Source organism: Echinops telfairi, unplaced genomic scaffold, assembly GCF_000313985.2.
Source record: "Echinops telfairi isolate 266 unplaced genomic scaffold, ASM31398v2 ScPeMD7_7420;HRSCAF=8458, whole genome shotgun sequence".
NCBI lineage: Eukaryota > Metazoa > Chordata > Mammalia > Afrosoricida > Tenrecidae > Echinops > Echinops telfairi.
This window is the reverse complement of record NW_022111320.1, coordinates 51,183,375-51,197,326: the sequence shown is the minus strand read 5'-3', so window position 1 is coordinate 51,197,326 and position 13,952 is coordinate 51,183,375. Positions and strand designations below refer to the sequence as shown.

Below are 13,952 nucleotides of genomic sequence, written 5' to 3'. Positions count from 1 at the left end.
GTAAAGTCATAAAGAATAGGACGGATAGGGGAGAGATTCAGATAAAGGAGTCCACATTTCATGGTAGCATGCTCACCTCTGGGATGGCCGTGATCGCAGCAGCCAGGTTCAAGAAGAGAGAGAGAATGTATTTCTAACCAAGGCTTTATATGCACTTAGGGGGTGTGCAAGCCCCCCTGATTACAGGTAACCACACACATAACAGGAAGGGGCTATCCAAAAGGCATACGTGTGACAGGAAGCGGGTGAGGTAGGGGTATACATGCAATAGGAAGGGGAGGGACTAGGGGTACACGTGACAAAATGGGTGGATCCTAGATTCAAGATGGCAGCCTAACCTTGATCCTCCTTGACCTTGTCTCTAGGCAATAATCCACTATCCTTACAGCAGGGTGTGGGCAGACTATAGCATCTGACTGCTCTAGATGGCTGATGCCCTCAGGGAGATGACCTCTAAGCAGCTGACCTCAGGATGCGCCCGCAAACAGGTCCTCTGCTGGCTATACAACAACCTGGGGAAAATCCTTTCTGTATCCCACAGGGAGTGTTATCCTGGGGAGAGACAGTACAGTAACCCCTCAGGAGGAAGCACGTGGGTCCAGGCCTGAGTGGCAGTTGTATCCCTCCCCTCTTGGGAGGATGAGGGCCAATGCTGGGTTTCTGCCATTCCATAACCTCCTGCCCCCCCCCCTCTCCCACACCCCACCACACACACACACACACACACACACGACTTCTGCTCCATGCATCTGCCAGCCCTGGGCCAGGAAGAGAAGGAGAAGTTCTAATGGCCAGCCCTTTGCTAGGCAGGTGACAAGACAGCTCTCATTTGGTCCTTTCTGATCCCACAGTCCTACAGGCCAAGCAGTGCACGACACTGATTGTGAACTCCGATGGTGGAAGCTGCGGGAACGAGCTGAATTCCTGGGGGGCTCAGCATGGGGAGCAGCACAGGCTCCCAATGCCAGGAGCCCCCTCGCCTCTCTGCTCCCTGTGCAGCTGGCTCAGCTACTTGCACACTGTAGCCTTGGAGGCTGGGTATTTGGGATCTGGGGGACACATCAGGGCAGGCAGGGGCTCAACGCTACTGCTGTGGCCTAGGTCACGGCTCTCAGCTTCTGAGCCAGTGCACCGACCTTCAGGGCTGTTGTGGCTGGGCCCCTGGGCGCCAGAGTAGTGACTGCTGCAGGCAGGCTTTCTCCCTGCTGAGGAGTGCTCTCTTAAGTGGGGACTGGAGTCCTTTGGGCAGCTCTGGTTACCCTGCCTACATGGGCTTTAGTCAGCTCCCTACTGACTGACCAGGCCTGGATCCTGCAGGGATGCTGAGAAAGGGCTCCTCCTGGCCCATCCCTTCTGCCCGCATAGCTGGAGGGCTCTGCTCACAGTCGCATGTGCTTCCTGGCTCCTGGAGGACCTGTTCCCAGGGAGGGTGAGGTGCTTGTCCAGGCCCTAAGTCCATCCGTCCGCTGTGGGCAGCAGTCAGGGCGGCTGTGCTGCTGCCCTCCCTCTGTGCTGCTGCGGCTGGCCATCTTTCACGCAGGGTTACGTAAGTTTGAGTCAACTGGGGCTCAGAGCGGTTCATTGTGGGCTATTTTTAAGCTGTAGCACATCACAGCAGAGGGGTCACTGCACTGCCAGCTTGCAGGGAAGGTTGTTTAAACATCTGTTATTTAAATTTCCCTGGGCTTAGAGATGGGAAGCTACATCCTTGAGACACGGTTGGGGTCCCTTCTTCCCATCCCATACTCGCCCCATAGGTTCCTCTCTGGCCAGGGCTCCCCACATCCTGATGCTGCCCTTCCTCTGCGGTCAGGTAGAAGGGCCAAGGAGAAGCAGGTGCCAGCCCTTTCAAAGCATGGTGCTGCCTGCGGGGAATGGGAAGCAGGTGTAGGCTTTACAGGTCACTTGGATAGTGCCCTGGAGGAAGGCTGGAGAGGATGAGAGATGGCGTTCTGAGAATGAAGCTGGGGGACTGAGAATGCACCCCTTCTTCCTGTGGGGCCTCCGTTCTCCCATCAGCACCCAGAGGGTTGAACCACAAGACTCCTCTGGGTCTTTTCAAAAGTCTGCCTTTTCCTGGACTTGTTGCTACCTGGATTGCCCTTCCTCCACAGCTCTGAGCGTGCCCCTTCTGCAGCCTCTGGGGAAAGGGCTGCAGTAGGAGCCCTGACCAGGAGTAGGGCAGGGATGCACCTCTGAGGAAAGAGACTGTGCTGTTTGCTCCATTGTTAAGTGGATAGCTACCCAGGAGTCCTTGAGAGGTCCTGACCCTGGACTTTGAGAGATCTCTCAGGGCCCGGGGAGAGGGGAGCCGGTGGACTGGAAGGGAACCTGATAGAGCTGCCTTCTGAGATTGCAAAGGAGCCGAAAAAGGAGGAAAGTAAGGGAGGCAGACAAGGTCTGCGTTGAAGCAGCAGAGCTTGGGGACTTGGGGGGCTTGTTACCACTCCCCACCAGCCTCAAGGCTTCCTGGGAGGGAAGGTCCCAGCCTGATCTCTGGCGGGAGAAGGATTTCTCAGAACAAGCACTCTTCCCTGCCTCCTAAAGGCTTACCCTCTCCTGTACGGTGGGTGTGGGGGGGTGTTGGCTTTCTCCACCAGCCTGCCCAGAGGGTGAGCAGGAAGGCAATTCTGGGACCTGTCCTCACAGGGAATTTGGGCCTTATCCTCAGACTACACTCCTCCTGGCTGTTTCCGCCACTGACAGCCTTCAGACTGGGGAATGGGCTCAATGAAAGGGGGGTGGGGGGCTCTCCAGGTTGTCATGGGAACATTGGCCCTCCTCATTTCCCAGAATCGGAAATAGAATTGAATGCCCTTCTTCCTGGTGAAAGACTATTTAAAAATACGGGTGGGGGTGGGGGAGGGCCAGGAATGTTATCCCTGCCGATCTCTGGGGGCTGGGAAAAGAGTCCCTCCCTTGAATGGGAGGGCTTAGAGTGGGCTCTAGGCCAGCTGAGAGTTTTGAGCCGAAGAGACCGCCCAGACCCAGCGGGTGTAGGGTGTGTCGCTGGCTGGCATTCAACACCACCAGCTCAGGGATGGCAATAGGGGAGATGCCCCTTCCAGGGCTGCAGCCACTGCTAAATGCTCGGGAGGCGAAGCACGCCTGTGCAAGACACAAGCTTGAGTCTGGGGCTGGCGTTGACCCCGTGTGAAAGGGGACCCCAGGCAGGCTCCCCTGCGCAGGGTCAGGGTCCTCACCTGGCACCGCTGGATCTACAAATGTCGATCTAGAGCCTGGAGACCCCCGCTTCCGAGTCTGGCGCCATCACGCACTAGCGGAGCTCTCTCCCCCTTTCCGTCTCTGGCTCCAGGGCTGCCGTCACAGAAATGCAAGTGGACGGCTTGAGCAAACACACGCCTTCTCTGGGTGGCTTAGGCAGCTAGAATTTTTTTTGGCACCAGCTCTAGGGGACAGCTCTCTCTGTCAGCTCACCATTTAAGAACAGGCTCCTTGTCTCCTTTCAGAATCCGTGCGTCCCAAGTTGCTTGGAGACCTCTGCGGGCCTTGACATTCACCTTCCCCGCGGTGTGGCAGGTTCTGGGCGTGAGGACCCTTGGTCCAAAGAACATGCTGCACGCCCACCTCTTCTGGGTAGTGTTAGGTCCCTCCTCTGCTCTCTTCTCCCTCCTGGGGACGCAGGCCACCCTCGGGGAGAAATCACTTTGCTGTGTTTCCTTCTAATCCCCTTGAAACCAATCTGCTGCTCTCATGAGATCGTATCATGGAGTATGATTAGATCATTATTTAACTGCCAAACCATGGAGCATTGTGGCCCAGACAAGTTGATGTTTTTTGGGGAGGGAGGGAGGTATGGCGGGGGGTGGGGGGGGACACACACAATTTAATCCATGATACTTTCCTACGCCTCCATTTCCTTATCTGTAAACCGAATGAGGGACCTAGAGAATTGAATTGCACTGCCCTGGCTCAGAGGGAGGATCCAATGCATATCAGTCACTATTTTGAATGGTATAAAGGGTGACTGGTCCCCTAGCGGGAAGAGCTGACTCCTTTCTCCTGGGTGCCCCCTCAGGGCCTTCTTTTGTGGGACAGACCCCTTAGACCCTCTGCTCCAGCAGTTCTCAACCTGGGGGTTGCAGCCCCTTTTGGGGTCGAACGGCCCTTTCACAGGGGTCGCCCGATTCATAACAGTAGCAAAATGGCAGTGATGAGGTAGTAACGAAAAGAATGTTATGGTTGGGGGGTCACCACCACACGAGGCGCTGTCTGAAAGGGTCGTGGCATGAGGCAGGATGAGAACCACTGCGCCACTCCTTTCACTTTGGAACCTGCAGGCGGTTGTAAATAAGGGCTCTGCTGGTCTGGGAGGGAGGGTTCTAGACCACTTCTGCAGTCAGTGAGGGACACCGCCAAGGCCAGGCTGGGGCTCTCAGGGCCTCCTTCCAAGCCTTCTCAGGTGCAGCGTGGCCCCAGTGCTATTGGCCTCTCTGCGGTGGACAAAGAGCTTGCCAAGGGACAAAGCCCGATGAGCTGCACCATGCTGAGCGCTGCAGCTGAGCATCAGGAGGGAGAGTGCACATTCAGGCCACAGACCCTACGGCCCTGTTTCCTTGGGCCCCATCATGAGGGTGAGCATCTCCTCCTTTGTGTCCAGAGCCACATCCCCATTCTCCACCAAACACAGGATGTAGGAGAAGGGAGAGGCCTGGGGCTGCAGGCACGGCTGAGTCAGGCTCTGCCCAGTGTCCACTCAGGGAGGTACAGGGCGGCACACTGCTCGCCTGGCTCCTCTGCCTCGTCCTCTTGCACCCCACGGCCAACAGGAAGCACTATTTTTTTAAAAAGAATCATTTTATTGGGGGCACTTACAGCGCTTATAAACAATCCATACATCTATTGTATCAAGCACATTTGTACATATGTTGCCATCATCATTTCCAAGATATTTTCTTTGTACTTGAACCCTTGGTACCAGCTCTTCCCCCTCCCTCCCCCACCCTGGTGAACCCTTGATAATTTATCAATTATTTTTATTTTCATATTTTACACCATCCTCTGTCTCCCTTCACCCACGCTTCTGCTGTTCTTCCCCAGGGGGGTGGGGGTGTTGTACATTGATCACTGCTATCTGTCCCCTCTTTCTCCCCCTTACCCTCCTGGTATTGCTACTCTCATTATAGGTCCTGAGGGGTTTAGCTGCCCTGGATTTGTGTGTTGAGAGCTCTTATCTATACCAGTGTACATGCTCTGGTCTAGCCGGATTTGTAAGGTAGAACTTGGGTCATGATAGTGGGGGTGGGGGGTGGGGGAAGCATTAAAGAACTAGAGGAAAGGACCTGATGCCGGGGGCTTAAGTGGACAGCAGATGTTTTGAGAATGATGAGGGCAATGAATGTACAAATGCGCTTTACACAATTGATGTATGTATGGATGGTGATAAGAGTCGTATGAGCCCCTAATAAAATGATTTTTTAAAAAAAGAAAAGAATGAAAATAGAAACCTAAAAAAAAAGAATTAGAGGAATGTTGTGTGTTTCGTCGGTGCTATACTGCACCTTGACTGGCTCATGGCACTTCTGTGAGGGGATGTCTAATCGTCTACCAATGGGATTTGGGTCTCCCCTCGGATACACCTGGAAGCACTATTTTTAGCCTCTATGAAAGCACACTGCTTTGGGGAACAAGCCCGCACCCTTCACCAACCTGAGAGGAAATAGCCTTGAGCCAGAGCTGAGAACTGGCAGATCCCACCCCCAGCCAGACCCTCCCAGCACCAGTCTGCCACAGGGGCAGGCTTCCTTAAGGGGCTGCCTCAGCCTGGACCTGGGCTGGCGGCTCTGACAAGCCCCGCCCTCCCTGTCTCTCTGTTTTCATATCTAAGAAATGGAGGCTGGAACTGGTCACCTAAGTCTGTTACCGTACATGTCCTCTGTCCAGTCCCGTATTGACTTGTCCTCACTGTACCTACTCCGATAGGAGTTCTGGTGGCATGGTGTTCACAGGTAGGGCTGCGAACTGGAAGGTCAGCAGTTCGAAACCACCAGCTGATCCGTAAGAGAAAGATGGGGCTTCTCCTGTCAATAGTGACAGTCTCAGAAACCCAGACTAAACGGTCACTGAGTCAGCGTTGACTGGATGGCAGCAGCGAGTTGTACCTGTCCTGGTGCCTGCCATGCGGGCACTGTATAAACAGCCATTGTCCTTGTGAGCCTCCCATGTCCCCATTGTATGCCTACTCTTATGCCTCCATATCCACCCTATCTGTGGCCCCTCCTGTGCCTAACACGTCCCTACTATGTGCCCAGTTACATGCCCACTGTGTGGCCAGCCCTGTGCTCACTGTATCCCTACTGTGTGCCACTTACTTGACTCTGTGGTCCCTGTTGCCTAGCTCTGTGCCCAGTGCCCTTTGCCCTTCCCCCGCCCACCCACCTCCACCCCCATCTGACTCAGGTGAAGCTGACAGAACATGACAAGAACTAGAACATTCTGACCTGAGAATTCTGAGCAGAAACTCCACCCCTGCCCTCGCCACCCCCACCTCCACCCCTGCAGGATTATTGGTCCTGGGCTTCAGGGACTTGTGGCTCTGGGGAGGGAGGGGCTCTATGAAGCACAGGCAGAACAGAGCCATCTGGAGCAGCAGACTGCCAAGGAGCTGCTGTCCCTGGAGCGGAAGCTGGGGGATGCGGGGGAAGGGAACTTGGGCTGGAGCCTGAGCCCCCCATTGCCTTCTGTCTCCCAGGAAAAAGGGAGGAAGGGGCCTTGGCCCCCCAGAAGTCTTCTGAGCACACACACAGAACTGTACTCCGGGGTAAAGGCTGGCTTCTCGGGTGGCCACCCAAAAGGAGGAGTCAAGCTTGGCATCTTCGGTGGGCCAGGGACCCAGGGACTTCCTCAGAGTCCCCCCTGCTGACCTTTCCCCTCTGACCTTACACTCCATGTCTTTCCTCCCTTTGGGGAGGAAAGAGTGACTTCCTGGCTACTGAGCGGAGAAGTGCCTGCCCTGGCAGCGAAAGGCTGGCCCAGGAGGCAGGCCACCATTCCTCCAGGGTGGGGCCCCTTGGTTTCCCCCCTGCACTCTGTTATCACCCAGGTCACTGGGGGTTGTGATGTGTGTGGTTGCCGTGGCAACAAGGTGGGGGCAGGGCTCTGAGGACATGGAGCAGGACTATGGAAACCACCGAGAAGGTGGAGGGCCCTGATCCATCGGGCCCCCAAGGCCCTCCCTCAGCTGGAAACCACCAGCTGGGGGGCGACCTTGGAGGATCTCAGGGGCCATGGATGAACTCAGGATCCCTGTACTTCAGGCACGGGCTGTCATTTTCCCCACTGGGCATTATCGAAGGGGACTGCGGCCGAGTCCCTCAGGCTCACATCCCCGAGCCCAATCACCAGGACCTTCCCCACGTTAACTTTCCGTGGGGCCTAGAGCAGGCATCCCAGGATGCCCCAAGATTCATCCCCCATGGCCCACCAAGACCCATCGAGAGACCCCTGCCACATCTCATCATGGAAGACGGGTCCCTGGCTCTCCCCGTGTGCACACGCAACGACTGCAGCCACGTAGGTGACATGACCCAGCCCGGACCCTGCTGCTCTCCATTTCTCCACTTCCAGGTTCGCCGGGAGGGCAGGGCCCCATCCAAAGTCCTGGTGGGCTGGGGCAAAGGCCCCCTTATGGCTGACCAGAAGGCCCCAGTGGGCACAAGGAAGAGCCGGTGGCTCCCCTACTTCCCCTCAGGGGAAGATGGGGCAACTATAGGGCAGGATCCTCTTCTTACTCTAGCTCAGGCCTCTGGCCAGGCTCCAGCCCAAGGTCAAAGCCAAGGCCAGTGCCCACGTCCAGCTCAAACGACCACTGCTTCTATGTCGCTGCCTCCTCCACCTGCAGCTCTGGACATGGCCCCGGTGTCCGGGATGGCTGACCCTCACCTCTGCACTTTTGACCACCCAATAGACACCGTTGCTGTCACCAAGAATCAGTCCCAAAACCCCAAGCTCCAAAAGTGTGACAACCAGTGGACAGCCCGCTTGGAGCCTTCTAAAGTGGGGGTATCCTTCCAGGACAAAGTGGGCTTCCAGCCTCAGGAGGAGTCTCCCAGCCCCAACCCCCTTCCCATAAGGACCCCAGACCATGCCCAGAAGCACAAGGCTACCGAAAAGCAGGTACTACCTGAGCAAACTGACAGCCTGCTGGAGAAGCCCCTGGTGGGACCATGCAACTCAACTCTGGGCCCAGAATCCCCACGAGCCCCGAGACCCCAGGAGGGATCTAACTCTCAGCCAGATCAGCAGCCCCTAAATGTTTGCAACAATACCAATGCCACAGTGCCGCCGTCTGCCCACCAAGCAGCCTGCCACAGAGAACCCCCCATCCAGGCTCCCAGGGAAGCCCTACAGATCCCCACCTCCAATGCTCCCACCTGTCAGCTCCAGGAAGGTTTAGAAAACCGTGTGTTGGTGTTTGACATGGCCACAGGAAACAGCAGGATGGGGCTGTTGTGCCATGATCCCCTGGTCTCACGGGCCGTGTTAGTGGGCGTCCGGCCCAACCACCCATCCATCTGTGTCCCGGAGAATATGCGGTCTTTTGTCATGCCCACCCACTCCCCTGACAGCAGCCGCCTGGGCTTCTGGTCCACCACACCTGTGCTGTCCAGCCCTGTGCCTTCCAGTCTCTCGTCTGGCAGCTACCGAGAGGTGGCCCTACTTCCCAAGGAGGCCAAGCTCAACATAGAATTACAGAACTCCCCTGGGACCGTGACTCCCATCCGTCTTGGAATGATCTCTGGGCCCATCCCACTGGGGATGCCGATGCAGTTTGACGAGAGGGTACTGACCCATGTCCCCAGTCCTGACTGGCCCAAATCCGATGCAGACAAACATGAAACCAGTCACACCATCTGGGTGCTCAATACCTCCAGGATGCCAGAGGCCTCCACGGTCCAGACCAAGAAACTGCAGTGGATGAACTCAGAGCAGACTCCACAGCCGCCAACTCCAGCCAATTCACGGGCGCTGTCCCCGACCCTGTCTCAGGAGGATGTCATTATCGTGCACCCCAATGATCCTCCCACTGAAGGTGCTGTGAAGGACCCCCTCACTGGTCAGTTCCCCTTAGCTGAACAGCCACCTCTGGTCCAGAAGACCCTCCCTGCTGGTCAGGCCCCTCTCATCGAGCAGCCCCCCTCCACCGAGCAGCCCCCTGGTCAGCTCTTCTTCCACACCACACCAACGCAGCCCCTCGCCGCCAAGCAGCCTCCCCTTCCTGGGCAGCTCCCCATCACTGGGCAGCTGCTTCTCACTCAGCAGGGGAATCCCAAGGGGCAGCCCCCCCTTTCCAGAGGGCCCCAAGACACTGAGGAGCCCACTCCCTCAAAAGGGCTCCTTATAACCAAAGAGCCTGGACAGGCCTCCAGCCTGTGTCAGGAAGGTGAGTCCTTGAGCCTGCCTGCTCCTGTGGGGGTACTTCGGGCGCCCCTGGCCCCCGAGGAGGCCTGTTTCTATGTGAGCAGAGGGGTCAGTGCCGGGGCCACTCAAGTCTCCAACATGCCCCGACTCGCATGGCAGCCTGGCAGCTCCCCCAGAGGCCAGGAGGAACACCTTTCCCTGATCACCTTCAGCACGCCTGGCACAGGCTACAACATCATGCCCATGGCCATGGTGGGCACCAACTCCCAGAATGCCCGGCTCAAGATGATAGCTGATGGCATCACGCGCTCAGCGGTGGCTGCTCGCCTTGGCCTGGTCAACGGAACATGCAGTGAGCTGGTGTCCACCGGAGATGCCCTGCCATCGCCATCCCCAGGGATCTGCCGCCACTCCCCGGGCACCTACCAGGACACGGCGGCCGTGGTGATAGACACAGGCACCGGTTTCACCAAATGCGGGCTGGCTGGGGAGGACCACGTCCTCAGCCTAGTGCCCTCCCGCGTTCAGCGGCTCCAGCAACCAGGCCAGAGCCAGCCCAGATACGTGGTCTCCGAAGACCAAGAGGGCTCCTACCCCGTGCTGAACCGAGGCGTGGTTTCCGACTGGGATGCCCTGGAGGTCTTGTGGCAGCACCTCTTCTACTGCCGGCTGGGCGTGCAGCCTGAGGAGCTGGCTGTGCTTGTGGCAGACTCGCCTGTGTCCCCTCGCACCAACCGGGAGAAGGTCGCCGAGATCCTCTTTGAGCGTTTCCACGTGCCCGCCATGCAGACTGTGTGTCAGGCCCTGCTGGCGCTCTATGCTTATGGGCGCACCACCGGGCTGGTGCTGGGCAGTGGCTACGGCACCTCCTACGTGACACCCATCCTCACGGGGAACATGGCCCCTCTGGACACCTACCGGCTGGACATGGCAGGTTATGACCTCACTGAGTACTTTGCTCAGCTGCTACTGGCAGTTGGTCACGCTTCGCCCAAGACGGGGCTGCTCAACCAGATGAAGGAGGTCAGCTGCTACGTGGCCATGGACGTGGCAGCTGAGATGACCGGCCCCCAGGCTCAGGCTGGGGTGGACTTTGTTCTCCCTGACCAGCGGATCATCACACTGGGCTCTGAGCGCTTCCGCTGCCCCGAGGCCCTCTTCCAGCCCAGCCTGCTAGGACTCAGCCAGCCGGGCCTCCCCCAGCTGGCCCTCCTGAGCATCAGCCAGCTGGAGGCCAAGCAACAAGAGCAGTTACTGGCCAACGTGGTGCTGGATGGGGGCAGCACCCTGCTGAGGGGTTTCCCCGAGCGCCTGAGACAGGAGCTGGGCCCCAGGGCCACTGTGCTGGCCTCTCCCCACCGTGCCCTTGCTGCCTGGCTTGGGGGCTCCATGCTGGCATCCCGGGACTCCTTCCAGAGCCTGTGGCTCAGCCGTCGTGAGTACGAGGAGGAAGGCCCGTGGGCCGTCTATAAGTATCACCTGTGAGCATATAAAAGTTCTGGCTCGGCTTCCTTTGGGCACTGGAGCATGTTTCAGGCACAGATGGTACAGGAAGACTAGGGTTCCAGGTGTTGGGTTGTAGGTGTGTGGGGCCCTGGTCTTCCCAAGGCATAGCCTGCCTCTGCCAGGCAAACTCTGTGGGCCCTGGCCATCTCATCCTTTCCAGAGAGCCCTCAAGCCCTTCAGCTGGCATGGGCTCAGGTCTGGCCTGACCTTTACTGTACCCCAAGGGCAACCACAGAGAGTGGCTGGTGCGGGGTTTTGCCCCGTTGCCCTGGTGACAAGTGCAATTACCCTTGATTGCCAGCTGGTTGCCATGGCAACTTCAAACATAATGTAATAACCCACACAGCCTAGAGTGAGTCATGAGAGGGCTGAGGTGGGGGGAGGAGCGGGGAGGAGCCCACTCCCCAAGCTCTGGAGGGAAAAGTGCTTGCCTGCGCCATCTTAGGGTTGAGGTGAGCCTCGTGACCAACAACCACATCATTCCTAAGATGACTGGGCCCCTAGTGTGTGCCCCAGCAAGAGTCCCTGGGCTTCTTGGAGAGCTGGCCTGGCGATGCAGGTGCCTCCTAGCATCTGAATCTTGGCTGGAGTTCTGTGCCGGGTTGGCAGGGGCTCCTGTTGGCCGGCCAGAGTATAAGGGCATGGGGGTGAGTGTTGGTCTTTGGTGTCCTGTTATGGGATGGGGTGGAGGGCACAATCTGAGTGGAAGAGTGAGCCTGTGTTCTGCCCAGAATGGACATAGAGGCTCATCCCAGTTTGGGGGCCCCCAATCGATCACCTTGCTGTGCTCAGAGTCAGACTTGTCAACATTGAGTCCCTTCAGGTAGACCTTGTCTGCAGGGTGATGGCCAGGCACAGGCCTCTGCAGGAGAATCCTCACAGAGGTGCCGGGGAAAGGCCAATGTCAAGTCTTATCTGCTGCTGTCTCATCCCAAATCCTGCCCCGGCTGGCTCTGAAGGAGTGGTAGTAACGCAGCTCTAGGTTGGCCCAGTGCAGGGCTTGGAAGAGCTTAGAGGACAGCATTCTGTGGGTACTACTACACCCTGTCCCCTGTGAAGAGGGAAGCTAGAGGTTAACACCAAAACCTTGGAGTCAGCCCTGCCCTTCATGCGCCTTCCTGTTTGGGGGCTGATGGGAGAAATCATGCCCCCAGCTACAACCCCCTGGTTCTTTAGCGTGCCCACTTAGAAGGCAAAGACCTGGCGACTCTTACACACTGGTGAAGGGCTGCCCTGGGTGGGGGTACTGGGAGCAACCCGCTATGCAGGGTCATTACAGCCCCTGCCCCGCCCCCCCCCAACACCCCTCCCAGGCTCAATGCACCCCTTCCATGTTGTGTTCTCATGTCCTGATGGTGCTCCCCCAGATTCAGCCTCCACAATGCTGTCAGGCAGGAAGAGAGGCGGGGAGGACCAGCGGCTCCAGGGACCAGCCACAGCATCCACACACGTGCGGGCAGGCATGCCTGGGTGCACACTGAATGCAGACGCACGTGCCCTTGAGCACCACTGTGCGCACGGTGCTTTGTCATCTCCCTTGGTACAAGGGTGTGAGCGCGCGCACACACACACACACACACACACACACCCCACATGTGCTCATCTACCCTGACACGTGCTCTCTCCCTCCCTCTCTCTCTCACACACACACAAGACCAAGAAGAGGTGGAGTACTGCCAGCAACAGCAGGGCTCCAGGGAGTCACCCCTCCTCCCAGTTTCCCCTAGGCCCACAGGCTCCCCACTGATGGCTGCATAACTAGCAAAGACAAAACCCATGTGTGACATCCTTCAGTGACTCTGCCTTATTCAGAGAGCCATTGCTCCCAGGGCAGGAGGCAGGTGATAGGATCCAGCGCCACGCCACATCCATTCATTCTGGAGACATTGACGAAGAAGAAAAACCAAGACTGCCATCAAGTGGGTTCGGACTCCCAGGATGAGGAGTCAGCTATGCCCTGCAGCTGCCAGCGTCCCAGGAGACTCTGGCTCCGTGAGGGGCTTGGTGCCCTGATTGAGGCCCAAAAGAGCCTGCAGGGCTGAATGAAGTGACCCAAAGCCGGGTCCAGGTTTAAGGAGCCCTTTGACACACTCCTTCTGGAGGGAGATATTGAGGGGCTTTGTTGGAATTACTCATCCCTGAGGTGAGCCCATCCTCACCTGGTCAGTCCCTCTTGCTATCAGCCATGAGGAACCCTGCAGGGGTACCAAACCTCACTCTGGAAGCTGGGGAAAACACCCCGTGGCGTGGCTGAAGCTCTGGAGATGGCTCCACCCTCCTTCTTGAGCCAGGCCAGAAGACTCACTGGGAGGGGGCAGAGAGACCTGACCTTCAGGACAGGCTCCAGGTCTTGTGGTTCACGCACTGGGTCTCACGCCAACCAAGGCCAGAGAACCCTCTAACGGCTTCCTTGAAAGCTTCCTGCTGGCAATTCTGAGCTCGCTCCAGTTGGGTGGCCAGGTCTGATAGGGCACTTGCCTGTTCTCCCAAGTCTGTGTGCCCCTGGTGGTGATATTGCACATGAAAGTTGATAATGATTCGTCTTGGGAGCAAGCAGTATCCATACCATGTTGCAGTTGACTTTTATAAAGTGGGAAGTGCTGTGCCACACAGGAGCGGGCAGACTGGACTGACCACCCTGGCAGGGACTGGAGGTGGGCTGGGGTAAGAAGCTGTGCCACTCCCGTGTGGCACATTGACATCACACACACACACACACACACACACACACACACACACAACACGTGCTCATAGCCAGTGACTGAATGCCCACTTGCTTCTCTTCTTCAGGCTTTGGGGGACTGGTCGCTGTCCCACCCCTAGACACTGCCCGCCTACTGAGAGAGACTTTTGTGCAGCCCCCGCTCCCCCCACACACACCTTGCCATTCAAACCCTGCTACCTACAATGGGCATAGGAAGGGTCCCCTCGGCCTTTGTTGCCAGTTGGGGAGTCGGAGGACCGCACAGAGCAGTCAGTGCCCCGACCCACTCCCCCCTCAGGCTTCGCGCCCATCCAGCTTCTTCCCCGCCAGCGCGTGGGATCCCGGCCTCAGGCGCTTCCTG

General features: G+C 57.6%; 1 protein-coding gene across 1 annotated transcript; it reads left to right on the top strand.

Annotated features, from left to right (window-relative positions):
• Nucleotides 1-7,661: 7,661 nt before the first annotated feature.
• LOC115872043 lies at nucleotides 7,662-10,866 on the top strand. Its single transcript, XM_030887606.2, has one exon. It carries the CDS (start codon nucleotides 7,837-7,839, stop codon nucleotides 10,864-10,866), a length of 3,030 nt encoding a protein of 1,009 aa, XP_030743466.1. The 5' UTR covers nucleotides 7,662-7,836.
• The last annotated feature ends 3,086 nt before the right edge of the window (nucleotides 10,867-13,952 follow it).

Excerpts from the sequence above, each read along its gene's own strand:
- LOC115872043 (XM_030887606.2), top strand. The coding sequence starts at position 7,837 with ATGTCGCTGCCTCCTCCACCTGCAGCTCTGGACATGGCCCCGGTGTCC.